Raw genomic sequence first — 22,944 nt, 5'->3', positions numbered from 1 at the left:
CAATCTAAATCAGGCTACGCTAAGATATATCACTATTGAGATATAAAGAATATATCATATACTTAATTCTCACATAAGAATTAGTAACTTTGGACTTCAATAAATTGGTATATCAGGTCTCCTGATACAAGTATATAGCAGCACCTATTCCAGCCCACAATCAACACCTAAGTACTAGGAGCAATAACCTTGACTTATACTAATTTGCTGACATCAGGAAAATCGGTGCTTAAGAGTGATTTTAAGTATATTCCTACTTTTAACGTAAACCCAATAAAAGTTATATTTTAATTGTAATCTGTTTTCTCCCCTTCCACTTATTCCTTAGGGAATAATTTGTATCATCCAGTTAGATTTAATTCATTTACAGACCTAGGAGTGCTATAAGTGTATACTTTCTCTTTCTTTGCTAAAAACGAACAGGCACGCAATTTGGCTGTTTGGATTATGCGGCTCAACGCGGGCAAAAAATAAGTTATTTTGCAACTTGTAATAGCTGTGCAACCCCAAATGAGAAAAAGCCAAAACACGCACTTTGTTTTTGCAATTAATTTGCTGTGCAATTTGTAATCTTGCCCTAAGTATTTTATATGACTGATTTTAATGTGTAGATTATTTTAAAATGGAATTTTAAAATGTAATAAAAATATAGTTTCAAGGCACATATATTAATATATAGATATATATTTAGGATACAGGTACAAAGAAATATCGTCATATTGAACATTTACCTTTTTTATAGAAGAGTCTGTGCTCCTAGAAAAGCTGTACATAAATCCCAGGCATGCTTAAACTATCATACTATGGACTTGATCACATTCCAGTTATAAATGTAACAGCTTTTAGTAACAGATTGTGGAAGATTTTTGTGGTTATTATGTTTAAAATGTGATCTAACACAATATTTGTACCCATCTCTTTCAAAGGAATGTTATTTCAGGTTATAGAAGTATATTCTTCCTAAATTAATCATATAAACTACTTAAAGGGATAGTCAAAATTAAACTTTCTTGATTCAGAGCATGCAATTTTAAGCAACTTTCTAATTAACTCCTATTATCAAATGTTCTTCATTCTCTTGGTATCTTTATTTGAAAAAGCAAGAATGTAACATTAGGACCCGGCCCATTTATGGTTCAGAGGCTGGTTAGCGCTTGCTGATTGGTGTCTAAATGTATCCACCAATACAATGCTCTATCTCAATCATGAAAGTTTAATTTTGTCTAGACTATCCCTTTAAGCCATACAATTATAATGATAACATTAATTAGTCACATTTTAACAGAATTTGCAATGCACAATTTTTAATTTATTTTTATTGATTTGTAATTTTAAACAAAATCTAAATAACAAATTCATCTGGGCTTCCTCTAGATTCAAACTGCAGTTTTTGTTCAATGGTAGAAATTCTGGCACTTGGTCAGTGGCCTAAATGTATTAATAATTCAATAGACTTTTAAAATGAGACAAATCATTCTAATTCATATGGGGGAGTTTTTCTTTGGAGAAGATTCAACATAGTGAGATGAAGAGTTATTATTTTCAGTGAATCAGATCTCTAGAATAACAGATATTATGTTTCATGAATGATCAGGACCTTTACTAAGAGTGTAAAGGTCAGTGAAAAAAACTCTTTAAATGATTTATTATTTTATGAAGTCTATATAATACAATATGTATTTGCTCCATTTGCTAGTGACTAGAAATAGTGTATATTTGTTTTCTTTAAGAAGCTGCTCTATGGTTAGTGAATATAAGCCACTGATTTAAAATGTAAACTAAAATTGACAGAATATGCAATAGAAACTGGGATGATCCATATTGATACTTTACTGCCATCTTTAATACATTTTTATGGTTCATTAAAGGGACAGTGTTTTTTTCCACCTCCTCTTTCATGTGTTCCTACTGATTCATTTGACCCTCTGGAGTATATTCAATTGTTTTCAAATATCTCTTAACTTTACTTTGTCTTTTGAAATAGCTGCTTTTGTATCTCCACCAATACTGAAAATGTTATTAATTAAGTACTGGTTATAGAAACCCTATGTAAACCAGTGGGTTTAGGACAGACAGGTACAAATATTAATTTCCCATTGTTTTCTCTAATTATTGGTCTTTGAAAATATAGTTAAAGATAAGATGATGATTATATATATATATATATATATATATATATATATATATATATATATATATATAGATTGTTAAAAAAAAAGTGTGCTCTACCTAGAAGCTCAGTTCATTTGATTGGGTTGTGGTTTCACTTAACAGAAACAGCTATTTCATATACAAAACATTTTTTATTTTGCAGCTGGTATAAAAAGTAATTAGAAACACATTAAGGGGGAAACAATTTTACAGTACACTGTACATTTAAGTTGCAAGTCAGTTAATTTCTTAATTATGGTATGGATATTTATTTTAATACATTTTTCTTTGGCTTTCTATGAAGTTCCAGTTTGGTGGAGATTTGGGCAGAGGACAAACAGTTTCATTTCAAGAAGCTCAAGCTCAATCTATTTTACAACAAGCTAAGGTAATTTATGATGTAGAGTGTTGAGTTTACTGGAATATGCACATATAAAAGATCATATTTCCATTGCTAAACTTACTTTTTATTTGCTTGGAAAATATGGGCTATCCACTGGTTTTGCTAAATAGTTTCATGTTGCCCAGCCAGTCAGAAGACAGAACACTGCTATTTGCTGTCTGTAACACCCAAGTTCCCTCTGTGACAGAGGAGAACTGCTTGCAGGGACATGTGCTACACATTAAAGGAACTAGGAACAACTAAAGGGACATTGGAGTCAAAATTACACTTTCGTTATTCAGATAGCATATGAAATTTAAAAAAACTTTCCCATTTACTTGTATTGTTTACTTTCTTAACTCTTTCCCATGACAGAATACCTACATAGACTCAGGAGCATGCACACATTTTGAGCAGTACAAGATTATAATGTTTGGAACAATCTATAACATTATTACAAACATTGTTGCAAACACTGCTGCTGCCTTTTATACCTCAATACACACTTATAAGCCTACCTCTGTATATTATTATGACAAAAAAAACTATATGTTTCAACAAAATGATACCATGAGAAAGAAGTACATTTGATGATAAAAATAGATTGGATTTTTTTTTTTTAATTCCACACCCTATCTCAATCAGGGGAGCTTAAATGGACACTCTCATGACCAGATAGAGAATGCTATTTAAAAATAATAAAAAAACCTTTCCAATTTACTTCCATTATCAAAATGTGCAGAGCAGAGGGGGCTCTTGAGTTAATGAGGCTCAAATATAAGGCCCCTTGACACAAAGCAAAATACAAAAATCCAACAAATAAATCTCAATATTAATTGCTCGGAATTTCCCTATGTCCATTAAAGTTCACCTAAACCCTTCCTATGGGTTTTGACAAATATTCAACCTGAATTAAGTCCCAAAGTTGCTTCTAAATTAGTACATTGAAGTCTCTTGTATCACTATCTCCACTATACCATAACATTTGGGTGTGCAACAATTTTGCCACAAGCCTTAAAGGGACAGTCTACATCAGAATTTTTATTGTTTTAAAAGATAGATAATCCCTTTATTACCCATTTCCCAGTTTTGCATAACCAACACAGTTATATTAATATACTTTTAACCTCTGTGATTATCTTGTATCTAAGCCTCTGCAAACTGCCCTTTTTTTCAGTTCTTTTGACAGACTTGCAGTCTAGCCAATCAGTGCCTGCTCCCAGATAACTTCTCATGCACGAGCACAGTGTTATCTATATGAAATACGTGAACTAACACCCTCTAGTGGTGAAAAACTGTTAAAATGCAATCTGAAAGAGGTGGGCTTCAAGGTCTAAGAAATTAGCATATGAACCTCCTAGGTTAAGCTTTCAACTAAGAATACCAAGAGAACAAAGCAAAATTGGTGATAAAAGTAAATTGGAAAATTGTTTAAAATGACATGCTCTATCTGAATCATGAAAGTTTATTTTGGCCTAGACTGTCCCTTTAATATCAAGGCTGCAGGGGGTATAGGTAGATGACCTCATCTTCTACTACCTATTTCAACTTTATCTGTTTTTTTAAATCCTCCTTTACCCTTATCTGGTGCTTTGTTCTACTTTGATGACATTACAATAATTTGGAATGAGTTAGATAGTCTGTTTTTTTACCATAAAACCCCCCCAAAAATGTAATTTATTCCAAATTAACAAGTGAGATTTGGATATTGAAGCAAAAGAAAACAGAACTGTAAGGCACATATGAAGTGGTCAACTTAAATCCTTTAGATAATATATGCCTCAGGGTCAATTACTCAGAGTAAGACAATACTGCTCTAAAAAGGAAGACTTTAGAACTATGCCAGAATAATACTATGATGTTGACTTGCTATGATCGAAGAACAGACAGGAACTCACTGGTATTCCACAATCACAAACTTTGTCTGACTGGATATTAAACAAAGTTTGTGATTGTGGAATACTGGTGAGTGCCTGTCTGTTCTTTGAAGTTTGTATTTTTATACAGTGCACCCTGGATGCTGATATATTGGAGGGACTGCTGGTTGTTATACAGGATTTCTAAATATAAATATATATATATATATATATATATATAGAGAGAGAGAGAGAGAGAGAGAGAGAGAGAGAGAGAGAGAGAGAGAGAGAGAGAGAGAGAGAGAGAGAGAGAGAGAGAGAGAGGAGGGGGGTGAGGGAAAAAAGAGAAAGGATAGTGTGGAGGGTGAGAGAACATGAAAGAAAGGAGAGAGTGGAGAAAGTGAGAGAGAAAATAGAAATTGAAGAAAGAACAGTTGAAAAAGAGGAGATAAATTAACTGAAAGAAGAGAGAAGGAGTAAAATGAAAAAGGTAGAAAGAGAGCTAATGGAAAGTAAATAGATATGGTAAAGACAGAAGGGAGAAACAGGTGAGGTTGATTGGAGGTTGGGGAAAGAAGGAAAATGAAGAGAGAGGCAAAAGAATAGTGAAAGATATAGAGAAAAGATGGGAGAGAGGGAATGGACAGAAAGAAAAGAGAGGCAAAAGTTAAAAGAGCAGAGAGATAAAGTAGGAGTGAGAGAAAGTAGAGAAAGTAGAGAGTACAGAGAAAGAGAAAGAGAGAAAGGCTATAGGGATGGGAGAATGAGAGAGTGGAGAAGCAAATAAAGAAAAAAAAGACAGAAAACAAAGAGAAGGTGTCAAGAAAGGAGGAGAGAATGGAAATATGGTGAACAAAGACAGAAAGTGGAGAGGATTGGAGAGTGGATAGAGAAAAGAGAAAAAGAATAGAGAAGAAGAGAGTAGGGGGAGATGAGAGAGTGAAAAGTTAAACTTGAGAAGTGGAAGAAAAAGTGTAGAGTAAGAAGAGGAAATAGAGAGAAGAGAGAGAGTGAGAAAATAGAGAGAGAGAGAGAGAGAGAGAGAGAGGAGAGAAAAGGGAGATTGAAGAGAGTGGTAAAAATAGAAATTAAAAGGGAGAGAGTGGAGAGAAAAGGAATAAATCAAAGAGATAAGAAAGAGAATGGAGTTTATAGAATAGAGATGGGAAGAGAGAGATAAGGAAGAGCATGGAAAGAGATTGAAGAGAATAAATGAGGGAGTGGAGAAATAGAGTAAAAATACAAAGAGATAGTGAATACAAAGAGTGAGAAGGGAACAAGAGACAGAAAAAGAGAAAAAAGAAATAGGGGCAGATTAAGAGAGGGCAAAGTGATAGAGCAAGGAGAGAAATGAGAGAGAGAGAAAAGGAGCAGAAAGAGAGAGAATGTAGCTACTAAAGGAAGGTCATAGCAGACCTGGTAGATGTTTTTTTAAAAAAATCATTATCAGCATTACAGACAGGATTATCCTCTGGAGCTCCCCCAAACTATGTAGTCCATGCTCCCTACTTTTCTTCAAGCAGTTTGTGGTTAATTCTTACATCCTCAGGTTCTTCAATTGATCTGACTCATCCACATGCAATGCACGCTGCACATAGAAAAAAAAAAACCATATGAAGATAGACACACGGTGAGGCCCCTGTTTAAGCAAGGCATTAGGCTACCACTTATTTGGCCTAATTATCTTTTATTTATACATTTTCTAAGGCACCAGCTCTTCCTGAGCATGTAAAAGAGTTCACAGTGTATTTGTTTGCGATTGGCTGATGGATTTCACATTATAAAGGGGCAGGGAAAATGGAAGTAGCAGAAAATTGTCATAAAAAAGTCTTCTACTCATTTAAAATCCAAACTTAGGGCCTAATGATCAAAAACTTGCCAGCATGGAGAGAGATCTTTTAGGAGCATTATATTGCAATACACATATCTCTTCCTCACATCCAGAACCCTGCATAGACCGACACATAGCTCTCAAGCTAAAATTTGTCTTTACAAAATCCTTTTAGGTTTCTTTTGCTATTTGCAACACTATGCAATAACACTCAGGGCATGATGACTTAAAGCTAGGCTGACCATATTGCCGCTTTAAAAAGGGACACATATGAAAAATACATATGTCAGGGATATTTTCAGGGCTGTTTAAAGAAATGTTTTGTATAAGAACCCTGACATATGTATTTTTCATATGTGTCCCTTTTTAAAGCGGCAATATGGTCAGCCTAGCTTTAAGTCATCATGCCCTGAGTGTTATTGCATAGTGTTTTTATTATGCATTTGTTAATTATGCAATTCACTGTATTCAATGGTATTTTTTAAAGGGACACTGTACCCAAAAATTTTCTTTCGTGATTCAAATTGAGCATGAAATTTTAAGCAACTTTCTAATTTACTCCTATTATCAAATTTTCTTCATTCTCTTACTATCTTTATTTGAAATGCAAGAATGTAAGTTTAGATGCCGGCCCATTTTTGGTGAACAACCTGGGTTGTCCTTGCTGATTGGTGGATAAATTCATCCACCAATAAAAAAGTGCTGTCCGGAGTTTTGAACCCAAAAAAAAGCTTAGATGCCTTCTTTTTCAAATAAAGATAGCAAGAGAACGAAGAAAAATTGATAATAGGAGTAAATTAGAAAGTTGCTTAAAATTGCACACCATCAGGCCCATTTATCAAGCTCCGTATGGAGCTTGAAGGGCCGTGTTTCTGGCGAGTCTTCAGACTCGCCAGAAACACAAGTTATGAAGCAGCGGTCTAAAGACCGCTGCTCCATAACCCTGTCCGCCTGCTCTGAGCAGGCGGACAGAAATTGCCGGAAATCAACCCGATCGAATACAATCGGGTTGATTGACACCTCCCTGCTGGCGGCCGATTGGCCGCGAGTCAGCAGGGGGCGGCGTTGCACCAGCAGCTCTTGTGAGCTGCTGGTGCAATGTTAAATGCGGAGAGCTTATTGCTCTCCGCATTTAGCGAGGTCTTGCGGACCTGATCCGCAGTGTCGGATCAGGTCCGCAAGCCCTTTGATAAATGGGCCCCTCTATCTGAATTACAAAAGAAAATTATTGGGTTCAGTGTCCCTTTAATGTTTACTTTCATGTGCATTTAAACATTTGCATTGGAAAAGTTCTGCCTACAACATAAATATTGTAGAAGCATTTTTATTTGCAAAATTTAAAATTGTTTTATGGTCTTGTCACCTGTCCATTGAAAAGCCATTTCAGTATGTTTATTTTATCTATTTGTGGTAGCCAATTAGGGACTGGTATAGATAAGCTCCTGCATTTAAAAAAGCTGCCATTTTTAGAGGAAAACATATTGAAAGTATAATGGAAACAATTTGATGGGGAAATTTAATTATTTAATGTCCATATAAGTAGACTCTGAGAGGCTCTCAACCTTATTTTTCACATAAAAGCTATTTGTCAACATGGTCCTTTCAATAGAAAAAAATGTGGGAATTTGGGTCCCTTTTTATTATGTCTTGACTGTATAAGTCACCCAGACATTAATGTAATTTTATGATTAGTTCCATATGTTTGTATCACAGTGCCATTCTTTGATGCAATGGACATTCTATGTCCCACAGTTCTAACCGTTCAATGTCCCATGAGGACTAAACACATTCCATTTCTTACAGCAAACATCCATTAAAGTCAATGTTTAAATTGTCTCTATTTTCAGCTTGCCATGAAGGGTCCTCCTGGTCCATTGGGTTTGACAGGAAGATCAGGTCCTCTTGTAAGTATCGTTTTGCAAATAAAATGTATTTAATTTTTAAAAAAAAACATACAGCGTGTCAGGCTGGTAACAAATAAAGCCATAACATTTCTTATTTTAAAATCATTTGGTAGCTGTAGAAAATCCATGTAAATCTAACAAGAAATCTCACTTGCTCTTTCCCAGAGGTAGTTTCCATGGAGATTCTAATATTATTTATCTGATGTATTAAATTGGCATTATTATTATAATTAATAAAAAAATAGTAGCAGGGCTGATCCAGGAAGCTATAGACCAGTTAGTCTGACATCGATAGTAGGGAAGATACTTGAAGGGATTATTAGAGATTATATTGATGAGTATATTCGTGTAAACAAGATAATACGTTCAAATCAGTATGGTTTTATGAGAAAAAGATCATGTCAAATGAAACTTATTAGATTCTACGAGGAAGTAAGTAAAAATATAGATAAAAGAGAATCAGTTGATGTGATATACTTGGATTTTGCAAAGGTGTTTGATACAGTGCCACATGATTAATTAATGTACAAAATTAAGGGACTGGGAATAGCTGAAAATGTTAGCTCATGTATAAATAACAGGTTAAAAGACAGGGAGCAACATAGTAGTGAACGGATCATACTCAGATTAGACAGAGGTAATCAGGGGAGTCCCCCAGGGATCCATACTGGGCCCTGTTCTTTTTAATATATTTATTAATGACTTTGAGCAAGGATTAAATACAAAAATTAGAAGAATGGTAAATGAGATTTAATACTGGAAAATGCAAGGTTCTACATGTTGGAAGTAACAATAAGTAGGCAACCTATTATTTAAATGGGACTAGACTTAGACGACCATTTATCAAGCCCCGAATGGAGCTTTTGGGTCTGTTTTTCTGGCGAGTCTTCAGACTCACCAGAAACAGCAGTTATGAAGCAGCGGTCTAAAGACAGCTGCTCCATAACCATGTCTGCCTGCTCTGAGCAGGCGGACAGGAATCGCCACAATTCAACCCAATTGAGTATGATTGGGTTGATTGACACCTCCCTGCTGGCGGCCCATTGGCCGTGAGTCTGCAGGGGGCGGCGTTGCACCAGCAGCTCTTGTGAGCTGCTGGTGCAATGCTGAATACGGAGAGCATATTGCTCTCCGCATTCATTGAGGTCTTGTGGACCTGATCTGCACTGTCGGATCAGGTCCGCAAGACCTTTGATAAATAGGCCTCTTAGCATAACCAAGGAGGAAAGGGATTTGGGGGTAGTAATAGATAACAAGCTAAAGATGGGTACAATATACTAGCTGATGAGCTGTTGTTCGTTCCTGTTAGAGCGCTTCTCTCTTCTGTATACAATATAGGTCAGTGGCTTCTAAGACTAAGAAGGTACTAGCATGAATTAAAAGAAGCATTGATGCAAGGGAGGAAAGAATAATTTTGTCACTATATAAATCCCTGGTAAGAACTTACCTTGAGTATGGAGTGCAGTTCTGGGGACCAATCTCAAAAAAAGACATTGCAGACTTTGAAAAAGTTCAGAAAAGGGCCACAAAACTAATAAGGGAAATGGAGAATTTAAGCTAGGAGGAGAGGGTAGAAAAACTTGGTCTGTTTTCTCTAGAAAATGGTGCGTGAGAGGTGACATAATTGCTTATAATGACTTACTATATAAATATATTCAAGGTCCATATACAGAGACAGCAGAAGCTCTGTTTATTCCAAGAAAATTGTTTGTGACAAGAGGTCACAATTTATGGCTTGAGGAAAGGAGATTTAACCTCCAGTGACGTAAACATTTTTTCCACTGTAAGAGCAATCAAATTGTGGAACTCGTTAACTAAGGGGGTAGTAAATGCCAATACCTTAGATACATTTAAAAATGGTTTAGAAACATTTCTGGCAAGAAAAAAAATCCAGGGATATTTTTGCTTGTGTTTAATGGGTCACCTTTTTAATGGGATAATTTAGGCTCAACTGGAGCTTTTATTGTGAATATATTACGATTTGTATAGGTAGAACTCAATGGACTTCTTTCTTTTTTCAACCTCATCTACTATGTTACTATGTAAAAGAGTAGTAGTGGTAATATAAGTATTCTCATCACATTTTGCCCATAAATACTTACTGTAGTTAGCAGCATTGTACTGATTCTAGTGGTGTTAATAGGTTCCAAAAGAACTAGACAAAATGTAATGACCCAACCAGATTCTGTACTCAGCTCCTTGTTACTTTACATAGTTAAATTGACAATAATCTGGCATATTGAGGACAGTTGTACAGCATGTGATACCACCTACAGGTGATACTTATATATCAGAAATAAAAAGTATATTCCTCATAAGGATAACTTTTATACAGCTAAAGTCATATCGAAGAGAACTGATCAGTGACTCATACAAGAGATGAGCACTTTATGAGGGAATAAAAAATAGCCTGACATACAATTATTGTGCCCCAGAAAAGCTCTAAGTGTTTATTTCAGGGTTTACCGCATAACATTTTGAGTGTTCAGCTCCTAGTAGAAACACTTACGTATAACCTTAACTTTGGACCACTTTAATTACCTTGACAGTAAAAAACATATACAAGCTTACAGTCTAGAAGCAATGGGATACTTGTGCATTCAAAAGGGATTTAAAATGTATGTAGAAATAATAAAAAAAAAAATATCTTGACATACAATGATTGTGCCCCAGAAATTCTCTAAGTGGTAGATTTATCATATGTCGATCAGATTCGCTATAGCGAATCATGACCGCTCCACATTACTAAATGCACATTGCACAAGCATTTCTTGTGACATGCTTGTGCAATGCCTAGCAGGGGCTGTCAATCATCTTGATTGTATCATATCGGATCATTTCAATTCTCCACCTAAAAGGTTGCGGACAGGTTAAGGAGCAGCGTCCGCTGCTTAATAAATGGATCACTAAGTGTTTATTTGGGGATTTACCACAGAATATTTAAGTCTTCAGCTCCTAGAAGAACCACTTAACAATAACTTTGGAAAACTGTAATAACAATTACATTGACCGGATAATACATATACAAGCTTACAGTGTAGACGATTTGGATACATGTGCATTCAAAAGGAATATTAAAATATTTTTAGGAATTCAGTAAGGACCAACATTGACTTGGTAAATTATATCATATAGGAACGTTTTTTTACTGGTTGACAAATTCATGAAGCACATAGTGGGAAATGCTGGTTAGGTATCAAAGTGAGGAATATTTTATAAATCTTTTTTAAAGTTTTGAATGTTTGGATATTTTGCAATTGTGTAAAAGTTGTGAATGCTAAGAAATATTATACATTTACATCAAATAATTCTACAGCAATAGATCAGCCACTATAGGGCAAGATTACAAGTGGCACAGCAAATCTGTTTTTCGCAATTGCGAAAACACTGCATGCGTTATGTTTTTTTTCCCATTTGGGGTTGCGCAGGTAGTACAAATTGCAAAATAACTTATTTTGCGTGCACATTAACCTGCGTAATCCATCCCTGCGTAATCCATAAAGCCAGATGCTGTGTGCGTTCACGTATTCCTCCATAGAAGTCAATGGAGAAGACAAATAGAAAAACAAAAAACAAAACCATAAACTGTTGTGCAAAGCCCACAATGTATTCTCCTCGAAAAGTATACATGAAAATGCAATATTTCATATTGCAAGGTTGATTTGTTACCGGAATATGTTCTTTATATTTCTAAATAAATATTTCTTTTATATATGTGATGATTTTTGGACTGATAAACAACACATTAAAATGTAGCAGCAGTGTTTTTCTTAATTATCAAGACATGTTTTGCCTTATGCATATGTTAGTTTCCATTAGAATTAGATGGTGGATATGCTTTAATTTATATTGTTTTTTTTTCAAATATTTTAGGGTCCTCCTGGGCCCCAAGGCCTGAAGGGAGATTCAGGGGATGCAGGATCTCCGGTAAGTTCAGGACTAGGATTTTCCTCTGTATGTGACTTCTTATTACATTTATTTGAAAAGAGGGTAATAGTATTATAGCCCTTATATGTGTGTGTGTGTGTGGGGGGGGGTTAACCAGAAACATCCATACCTATAGCTATATGTTGTTAATTTTACTGTGTTAATTTGTAGTAGATGAGATAGTGTGAATGACTAACCTCATGTCCTATAGCTCCCTCTTGTTGTACGTATTGCAGAGTAGTAGGAGAAGCCCCATCTACTATAGCACTCTCCAGTTAGTGTCCCTGTGAGAAGTATGGACTACATTTCCAAGAACTCCCTCCTGCCTGTGTTACTGTATCATTCTGCATTGGCTATGTAAGAGGGGCATAACTTAACAATATAAGGCATAGCATAAAGTCCATCAATTTCAAACCAAGCAAACTAATTGGTCACCTTTATGTATTAGTTTAGACTTTTTCTAATTAATTTTTCCAGTAAGTAGCTGGTGTCTTGCTTGAGCCCACTTCCTCCCTCATATCTCTGTCTGTGTCATTCTATAGTGAGGGGGCAGCCTAAATGGTTTTATCCTTTTTGTCTCATTTTAATTTCAGGGCCCACGTGGCTTTCAAGGTATACAAGGATCACCAGGAAAGCTAGGGAAAAGAGTAAGTTCTGATCTTTTACCTTATTTGTGTATGTATTCAACTAACAGTAATGTTATCTAATAATCAGCACAAATTATTTTAATATTATGTCTGTTAATCCATACCCACATCTCTTCTTTGGATATTTTTATACATATTATGTCTTGGGTCCATCTAATTTCCTTCCATAATCATCTCTGATTCATTGTGATCCTTTGCCATTGTATCATATCTTTCTGTAGCTTCAATTCTGAAGAGCAGGACTTTTTTCTCAACCACTTGACCTTTCTCTTTCTTTCATCCCCTCTTGTTCTCTTAATCTTCCATCAGTATTCTACTTTTTCTTTTTAGTATCACTCCTGTGTGATGACACTTTAGTATATTATTCTTGTTTTGCCCTACCCATCTTACTTTTTTATTTTTTAAATAAATAAAATTTAATCATAAACCACCATCCCTTAGAAATTTTACTTACTAGTGTATCTTTCAATTTTTATTCTGGCTTCCAGTTGTATATTTTGATTTCTTTTACATGGGTTTTTTACCTTTTAATGTTTGATTATTATTCTTCTGTGACACTCTTGTCTCAGGGTCGTTCTGGAGCAGACGGTGCAAGGGGGGTTCCTGGAGAGACTGGAGTCAAGGTAGGTATTTATTCCATAGCTCCTAAATGCCCTGCAGTATGAGCCTGCTTTGGAGGCTGTGTTCCTCCTGTTACTTTTAATATCCTTTATATATCCTGGTTTCATAGAGTGAAACTAGGGACCAGCTATATACCCACTAAAATGCCAGAACCCACCCGTGAACTGCCCTGGTCTTGGTCCATGGTATAGCCCTTATTCTGCCCCTCCACTGAGATTTGATCTCCAAGCTTCCTAAAATAAAGAATACAAATTGTAAGGTACATAGTCCCAATGCTCCACACAAGGAGGAATATAAGTTGTTAGGCAGAATAAAGGTGCACACAGATCAAAGATTTATGAGCCACCACCATTCCTCTAAGGAATTTACCCTGACAAGGACACCTGCCAAAATATAACTGAACCATATATTCTTTCTGCAGTTAACCCTCATAATGACCATCACCAAAATGAACCCTATCCTTGAATAGGTTCCCACTTCCAGTTGTACTTAATTAGATAGATTACTATTTGTGGTCTTTTTCTTAATTTTTGTAGGGTGACCGAGGTTTTGATGGTTTACCAGGACTTCCAGGAGAAAAGGGACACCGGGTAAGATTATTAGTATTGTTGATAATATATTATCTCTGCAGATAAGTGTAAAATGAGATGCTCTTTTTGTTTTATGGCAGTAATTGCAGATGTATTACTTAAGGCAGTGATTCCAATTTGCTTTACCCTGGATCACCCTTGCAATACTTTTTAATTTAATGTGGGTGTGGCACATCTAATTTATTATATTATATCTCCAATCTATAACACAATGGTAGAACAGTTTACAAATAAAAACTTATAGCTATCATGCGCAAGCTGTAATGTTACCTGCTACTTCTATGTCAATCAACTTAAAAATGTGAAACCACAGAACTATCAAGAATTTCTGTTTGCCCAGTGAATAAAATATACTTTTGGAAAGGCTTGATTAGGATTTACATTGTTCAATGAGAATTTTGATGTTAAAAATGCAGAAAGAAGGAGAAGTAAAAAAAAGAACATGTGACATTAACAAGGGGTGGAACAAATAACTAATAGATAAGCTGTGGGTTCTCCTCCAATCCCTTAAGAGAGATGCAAATAACGGGGACTTTAAATTTTAGGCCATTATAAACAAAAAGCCCAATAATCACAAGATCTGCAAGAGGCTACAGCCTGTAATCTTTAGCAGTGGTATTGTAATGCATTAGAAAACCGTTTTTTCATCTTTTTGTGAACTTTTTGGACTTTCAATTTCAAAGGACAACTCAAGCAAATTTATTTGTTCTCCCATTTTCTGGCCCACTGTATCATGTGACAGACATCAGCCAATTACAGACTAGTATATGTATACCCTGAGAATTTGTGCACATGCTCAGTAGGAGCTTGTTGCCCAGAAAGTGGGAATATAAAAAGACTGCACAAAATTTGAAGTAAATTGGAAAGTGTCTTAACACTGCATGCTCTGTCTGAATCATAAAAGTTTATTTTGACTTGTGTCCCTTTAAGAGCCTTGACCTCTTAAAACCCATTTTTTCATATTTTGCATTGCATTTCTAGGTTGTTTGAAAGGCATTTCTTTATTTTTATGTTTGTACATTCTCATTTTATATGTTAATAAGGATGATTGTTTCCTAATTTACTGAAAACATTAAAGGGCCATAATACCCAAATGTATAAACACTTGAAACTGATGCAGTATAGCTGTAAAAAGCTGACTAGAAAATATCACCTGAACATCTCTATTTAAAAAAGAAAGATATTTTACCTCAAAAGTTTCTCAGTAGCCGCATCCCATTGTAAAGGACTTCTAAGCAGCAAATCAGTATGTCTGTCCCGGGACAGCGGAAGCAGCGAGCTTTCATGCACACTCATCTTATTTCCCTATTCAGTGTAAGGAAGTTTACAATGAAATCTCATAAGAGTTAAGTGAAATCTCATGAGATCACAGTAAAAGAGTTCATGACCTCAGCACTGCTGATGCTGATTGGCTGCTGTTCATTTCTTAATTTATTTTTATTTTTTACCTGCAGCTGGGCTGCAGCTGAGTATAACTTTTTACACATAACTTACTCTGCTGAGCTGAGGAAATTGTGAGGTAAAATATCTTCCTTTTTTACATAGAGATGCTCAGGTGATATTTTCCTGTCAGCTTTTTACAGTTATGCTGCATCAGTTTAGCATATGAGTATTATGTCCCTTTAAATATAGCTCAGGTCTAGATCCGATCTGGGAAAATGGAAGAAAATGGGTTTTTCTTGGTATGGGAGGCTATCTGCGGTAAAAATGACGATCCTACCCAGAGTGTTATATTTATTCAGGGTGCTCCCGATTAGAATTAATGTTATAGAAATAACCAACCTTCAGAGAGACATACATAGCTTCTTAAGAGATAATAAACATCCGAGAATACCCCATACTATCTTAAACAGACACCGACAACTGGGGGGGATCGGTATCCCCAACTTACTTGACTACTATAGAGCAGCAAGACTGGCCCAGGACGCCCTCTTAGGTAGGAGACAGCAAGATGTAATATGGCCTCTTTTAGAAGCAGAGATGATGGGACAGGAGACCCCAGATGGCATCCTTTGGTGTAAAGACTTGACTAAGGGACATGCTATATATCAAAACAAAATCACATTACTCACTAGACGACAGTGGCCAACCTCCAGAAACATGGAGAGAATTCTCCCTTCACGTTCTAGAGCGATACCCCTGAAATATATAGTTAATGACGAATTTAAATATCACATTAGAAAATGGGAAAACAAGGGATTATATAGAGTAGCTGACATATACTCCCAAGTTAACCCGCTGACTTTCACCCAGCTCCAACAGAAACTTGAACCTCTTCCATTACCATGGTTTTTATACCTCCAAGTGATATCAGCTACACGTACATACGTGGACAAATCCTCGACATGCACCAAGCAAACTGAGCTTGAACACATATGTACAGCGAAGGCTCGACCCAAAAGGGCTATATCTAGGCTATACATTTCAATTCAGGAAATTAGATGTGATTCTAAGACAACATTAATGGCAAATTGGGAGGCAGACCTAGATAAAGAATTAGAGCGAGACAGATGGCAAGAAACATTGCACCAAACCTGTAAGGGCCTCATTAGTGCTGACCTGAGGGAAAATGCTCTCAAGACATCTTTCAGATGGTACCTGACCCCAATTAAAACAGCCCATATGGGAAAAGAAAGTTCTAAATTTTGCTACAGAGGATGCAGAGAGGTAGGTTCATACCTCCACATGTGGTGGGAATGTCCGAAAGTGTATCAGGTTTGGCAGAACTTGTCCTCACTACTTGGGAGGGTGTTAGACGAGAGGATCAGTCTCACTCCCGCCCAGGCTCTCTTACATGAACACATCCCTGAGTTGAACAAACACATTAATATGTTTATTAGAATACTGTGCACTACGACCAGGATAGTGATAGCCAAATATTGGAAAACAGAGGTACCGTCGTGGTTAGAGGTAATAGCCAGAATCAAATTGGTATACTCAATGTATGAGTCAGCAGCACAAATTCAGGACACAGAGGTCCAATTTCAGAAAGTATGGTTTTATTGGATATTATCTGGGAACAATGGCCGTACATCGGCAGTAGCTGAGAGGGAGGTGGAACGGGAAGGAGTGGGAGGCATTGATCAAGAGGAGAGAAGGGGTGGCGGGGATTAGAACCAGCTGGTTAGATTAGGAGCAAAACAGGATGAGCAAATAACTCCTTAGAGTGTTAAAAAGATAAAACACAACGCTGGAGTATTAAGATTTGAGTTTTATTCGTGCATTGATGGCTTTTGTTTTTATGTTTACACAGTTTTTTAGTACTAAGGTTTTGGTTATAGGGCTTGAAAACCCTTGATAGTTATGCCTCATACATATCACGTGCTCCCCAAACGGATAAAGTATGATGGGAACTGTTAAGAAAATGTTTGGGGGATCGTGGGTTTATGTTTAAACAACACACTTCTGGCTGAAAATGTACAGCAGACTTCATAAAACAAAGGGGAATGTTCTGGTCAAAATAACAGAGTGGAAAACCATCTACTGTCTTTGGCAGTGGATTAATATAGCAACATGGATGTACTTTCAAATACAGGAGAGACTTTCTTTTGAAACCAGAAATGACATTGAAAGACACTTGCTTTGAAATATGTTTTACTGTTCCCCATGCAATGATGGTATTTAATGATTGAAAGTCTGTATTTTATTTCCTTTATTTTTCTGTTGTTGGAGGAGTGTGGTTAATAAAAATATATTTCAACTAAATATAGCTCAGGTCATATTTTTAGTCTATGGGACACAACTAAATTATGACCATCAGAATGAATGATTTGTTTAGATGTTTTTCCAAATGTTAATTATAAAAAGTGTTAATCATTAACTGATATTATTAAGTGACAAAATAGCATTCATGATCAAATCAATTTGCCTCAAACTTTTATTTTCTCATTAATTGTATATATTTTGGTTGTGTGTTAGTTTGCGCACACCCTCATGAAACAAAACTAACAAGCCAAAAAATAACTGTTTTCTCAAAGTTTTATACATATTTAGTATTTACCCAATTTATTAAAACAAATGAGTTTCCAGTTACATCATATATGCGTAATTTGGACGGCTTAACTAGTTCAGATATCCACACAGTAATGGCATAGAAACCAAAGCCAAAAAACATCAAACCTGGAATGGGGGCCATAGTTGAAGATTAGCAGAATAAATTAGATAGAGCATCAGAGAGATAAATGCTACCTTATGTTATAGTTAATAGTTAGTTTTGTACTGGTTCCAAAATAATAACGCAATAAAGGCCAGATTACAAGTGGAGTATAAAATTGCGCTTTTGCGAGGGCGATATTTGTGCTCCACTTTGTTATACCAGCACACATAAATGTGCACGGAAGCTTAGCACTCATAGAGCGCGCTTCCATAGGCTCCAATGGGAGCCTCATTCTCATGCCATCAGACACGGCATGAGAACCTACCGCAGCAAAGGAGGTAAGTCGCGATGGGCAACAAATATAAATATATATGTATATGAATATATACATATATATTTATGTGTTGTATGTGTATATACAAATATTAACACATAAATATATATGTATATAAGCAAATAAATATATATTTACAGGGAACACACAGTTCCCCATAGACCGCAATGTAAAGGCACTTTAAAGTGCTATTTTTTTCTAATACCCGCCCAACTTTAACCACTAAAAACTGCTTTGTGCAGTTTATTTTTATTATAAAAAAAGCTACTTTTTTTTTAAGAAAAAGCTACAATATGCTTTATTTTGGGGTCAATTGGGGGATGATTTGACCTCTGGTTAAATTTCAGAGTGCTAATTGCTACCACGAGCTCACGGTAGCAATAACCAGCCACTTGTAATGGCTGGTTATTTATCTTGCGCCCATATAAACGTGCAAATTTGCCTGTTTACAGACGCGTGATAAATTATCGCTCTGCTGGTAATCTAGCCCTAAAGGTTTTAATACATAGGACCAGAATACAAGTGGAGCGCTAAATATCGCTTTCTTAAAAGCAATATTAGCGCTCCACTTAGTAATACCAGCACACGCTAATGTGCGCTGGTATTACATGTTGAAATCAATGTGAAAGCGAGCTCATGTTCACATTGCTGGGATGCATTGCGCTCACAAGAGCGCTTTTCCATAGGCTCAAATGGGAGCCTCGTTCTCATGCCGGGGGTAAGTAACACAGCGATGGCAGCAATTTGTATATATATATGTATATACACACATTAACACATACAATATACATATATATTTAATGGAAACACACAGTGCTCATAGACCGCTATGTAAAGGCACTTTTCAGTGCACCCACCAACTTTAACTCCTTAAAACTGCCTAGTGCAGTTGGGTTTTTTTTCATATAAAACTATAACACACTCTTTTTTTAGGGCATTTGGGGAACTTTTAGAAAATTAACTAGAGATCTGATCTCTGATTAATTTTCTGAGCGCTAATTGCTACCGCAAGCTTGTGGTAGCAATAACCAGCCATTTGTAATGGCTGGTTATTTATTGTGCACCCGCAAACGTCCAAGTTGATATAAATTAGCGCTCCACCTGTAATCTAGCCCTTTTTGTGGATTAAAATCCATTGCTTGTAGCTTGTTTATGGAGAACTTAATTCACTTTCTAATAAACTGTGAATCACAATCACACTGTACTTGCTCATAAATCAAACAAAGATATATGGAGGCTGAACTTTAAAGATTCTTTTTCACATTTACATGATTTGTGTGTGATTACACAGATACAATACACAATTCAGTACAGAAATCTTACTGTTCTTTTTCTTATCTAGGGAGATCTTGGTGGTCAAGGTCTTGTTGGTGCACCTGGAAACACTGGAGATAAGGTAATGTCCATCCTTTTGAATCATTTTCAAGTCTATCACAAATTATGATTGTTAGACTGGAGGGCTAATTAAGAATTAAAATGGGATTTATGAAGCATACATTTGGTACAAATTACATTGCTTTAAAGGGCTATTATAGTGAGAGAGAGAAAATACTTGCTCCAAATGCCGCTGATCCAATCAGCAGCGCTAGTCATGTGACTCAGCTGTGTTATTAGAGCTGCTGGATCAGTGGCAGTTTCCACTCGGGACCAGCAGTACTCTGTGGGTTCCAGGCGATACTTCAACTATGTGTTTTACCTCTTAGTGGACAAGGAAAACGAAAAACAGAAAAACAAAAACATAACTCTATCTTATCTTACACAGAAAGTTAGATTTCATGGCAGATAAGAAGTAGAACATCCATTTAGTTTTCCTGTGTCAGTTTATTAGAGCTTGTGTAAAAAAAACTAGCAGATTTCTCATTGCAGCTCCATTTTTCGATACCAGGTCATGCCATTATTTAGTGACAGATGGCAATATTCATCTCTAAATAGTAGTGGCGCCTAATGACAGAAAATTTCTGACTCCAACCACTATGACACTGGACCTACATAACATAGACACCCTCCCCCATGTGTAACCCCACCCTAAATCTAACCCCTCTCATATGGCCTCTCCTTTGTGACGCTTTCTCCATTATAAAAAAATAAACTTCTCAACACTCAACCCCCCTTTAAATGCCCATTTTTATAAATACCTTGCTTAATCTTTACTTTCCTGAAATCCATTTGAAGGGTCTTCATTTTTCATTATTTTCTGTCCAGAGACCTTTTTGTTGCTCCTCACAGCATTCTGGATCTTCTTCTCCTCTAAACCAGTCCTCAGGACCCTTAACAGGTGAAATAATCATCTGAAGGGTGAGAGCAGTTTAGTAACCATGGTTACTGAGCAGCTGATTATTTCACCTGTGCTCTAGTTAAGATATGATGACTATCTGGCCTGTTAAGGGTCCTGAGGACTGTAGCTGAGAAACACTGCTCTAAACCGTAGCTATCCTAATTAGTTAATCAAGTTAACCAGTCAGGGTTGTACAAATGTGGGCTTTCAAAATTGAGTCTGTTCACTCTTCTGATTGGTTAATAACGTTAAGACTTGAATTAGGTGTATAATCTATTAGGAGAAGTTTATTATTGTTTTAAAGGAAGTGAAACAAGCTTAAAAACACAACTTACTGGAATGAAAGTACAAAGCCACCCCAAAAGTACAAAACACTGAATATGGATATGAAATAATCAGGGCATTGCATATGTGCAGATAAAGGGCCAAATTAGTGGAGCACTAATTAACACTCCTGCTTGAGCATTAACTGCGCTAGAATTTAGCTTTTTGCGCTCGTCAGGTTGCCCTCGTATTATGAGTTGAAAGTAAACTGTTTTTACTCGTGCACTAATGCTACCAGCGCAAAAAGCTGAACATTATTGCATGCATATTCAATGGTCATGTATTCCCCTATAGAAGTCAACGGAGCAAAACATGTGGAAATACCCGACTCTTAAGCAAACATGATCGCATATTCTCATATGCGTTAAATTAACATGAAAATATGAATATTTCACATTCTAATGTTCTTCACATACAAGAATATTTTCTATTTGTTCATAAATAAATATTTCTACATATATCTGATGTTTTTTTGGTGCAATATATAGCTATATATATATATATATATATATATATATATATACACACATGATTATTTATAGGTATAGATATATACAGATATATATAGGAATATCTATTTATAAATATTTAGAACATATTTGCCTATGTGCAAGATATTGGAATGTAGTGGCATGCAGTTGGATATATAGTATATAGATGTGTTTGGGTATATATATATATATATATATATATATATAGACAGCCAGGAAAGGATTGCAGACAACGGTCAATGAGAGTTAGTCTTTATTGTGCAAAACGTAAAAGCATTCCAGGGGTCAGCACACGCACACAACAACAAAAAAGTCAGCTAACAATTAATTTAAATGCAGTAAATGATCCACAAGAACCATAATACATTGTAATCCCTTGAGCAAAATGTCATAAGTTTGTCACCAGCATAATTAATCTCACCAACATACAATTTATATCCTAGGAATATATACACAGCTTAGACACCAAATATTACAAATCCAAAGAACCTAAAATATCAGCATATAACATACTTGAAAACTGTAATATCATAAGCTTCAGGGAAAAAGATGTAAAAAGAACAAGAAAAGGAGTCAGTACCATATAGGTGTTAAATACACCATATAATACTGGATGTATATAGTAGCTTAAATACTAAAGACTTTAAGATATCAAAGTATCAAAATAACAAAATAACACAGTATGACATAGGAATGATGTTAACAGTTATTAGGACTTAATAATAGACCTGGGTTGAAAACAAGTGAATGACCTATATAGGCAGGTATAAAGAGTTACAGTTCAGAACACTAAGGCCTAGATTTGGAGTTTGGCGGTAAAAGGGCTGTTAACGCTCCGCGGGCTTTTTTCTGGCCGCACCATAAATTTAACTCTGGTATCGAGAGTTCAAACAAATGCTGCGTTAGGCTCCAAAAAAGGAGCGTAGAGCATTTTTTCCGCAAATGCAACTCTCGATACCAGAGTTGCTTACGGACGCGGCCAGCCTCAAAAACGTGCTCGTGCACGATTCTCCCATAGGAAACAATGGGGCTGTTTGAGCTGAAAAAAAACCTAACACCTGCAAAAAAGCAGCGTTCAGCTCCTAACGCAGCCCCATTGTTTCCTATGGGGAAACACTTCCTACGTCTGCACCTAACACTCTAACATGTACCCCGAGTCTAAACACCCCTAACCTTACACTTATTAACCCCTATTCTGCCGCCCCCGCTATCGCTGACCCCTGCATATTTTTTTTAACCCCTAATCTGCCGCTCCGTAAACCGCCGCAACCTACGTTATCCCTATGTACCCCTAATCTGCTGCCCTAACATCGCCGACCCCTATATTATATTTATTAACCCCTAATCTGCCCCCCTCAACGTCGCCGACACCTGCCTACACTTATTAACCCCTAATCTGCCGAGCGGACCGCACCGCTACTATAATAAAGTTATTAACCTCTAACCCGCCTCACTAACCCTATCATAAATAGTATTAACCCCTAATCTGCCCTCCCTAACATCGCCGACACCTAC

General features: G+C 36.2%; 1 protein-coding gene across 2 annotated transcripts in view; it reads left to right on the top strand.

Annotated features, from left to right (window-relative positions):
* COL5A3 (collagen type V alpha 3 chain) overlaps positions 1-22,944 on the top strand; it is a 295,561-nt gene that overhangs the window by 154,127 nt on the left and 118,490 nt on the right. For both annotated transcript variants that reach the window (XM_053718030.1, XM_053718029.1), the window contains 7 exons: positions 2,456-2,539; positions 8,068-8,124; positions 11,998-12,051; positions 12,645-12,698; positions 13,268-13,321; positions 13,856-13,909; positions 19,682-19,735. In XM_053718030.1, coding sequence (XP_053574005.1) covers positions 2,456-2,539; positions 8,068-8,124; positions 11,998-12,051; positions 12,645-12,698; positions 13,268-13,321; positions 13,856-13,909; positions 19,682-19,735 — 411 coding nt within the window. The remainder of the gene's footprint in view (positions 1-2,455; positions 2,540-8,067; positions 8,125-11,997; positions 12,052-12,644; positions 12,699-13,267; positions 13,322-13,855; positions 13,910-19,681; positions 19,736-22,944) is intronic.

Source organism: Bombina bombina, chromosome 6 (assembly GCF_027579735.1).
Source record: "Bombina bombina isolate aBomBom1 chromosome 6, aBomBom1.pri, whole genome shotgun sequence".
Taxonomy (NCBI): domain Eukaryota; kingdom Metazoa; phylum Chordata; class Amphibia; order Anura; family Bombinatoridae; genus Bombina; species Bombina bombina.
This window is presented reverse-complemented; position numbering and strand designations above follow the sequence as displayed.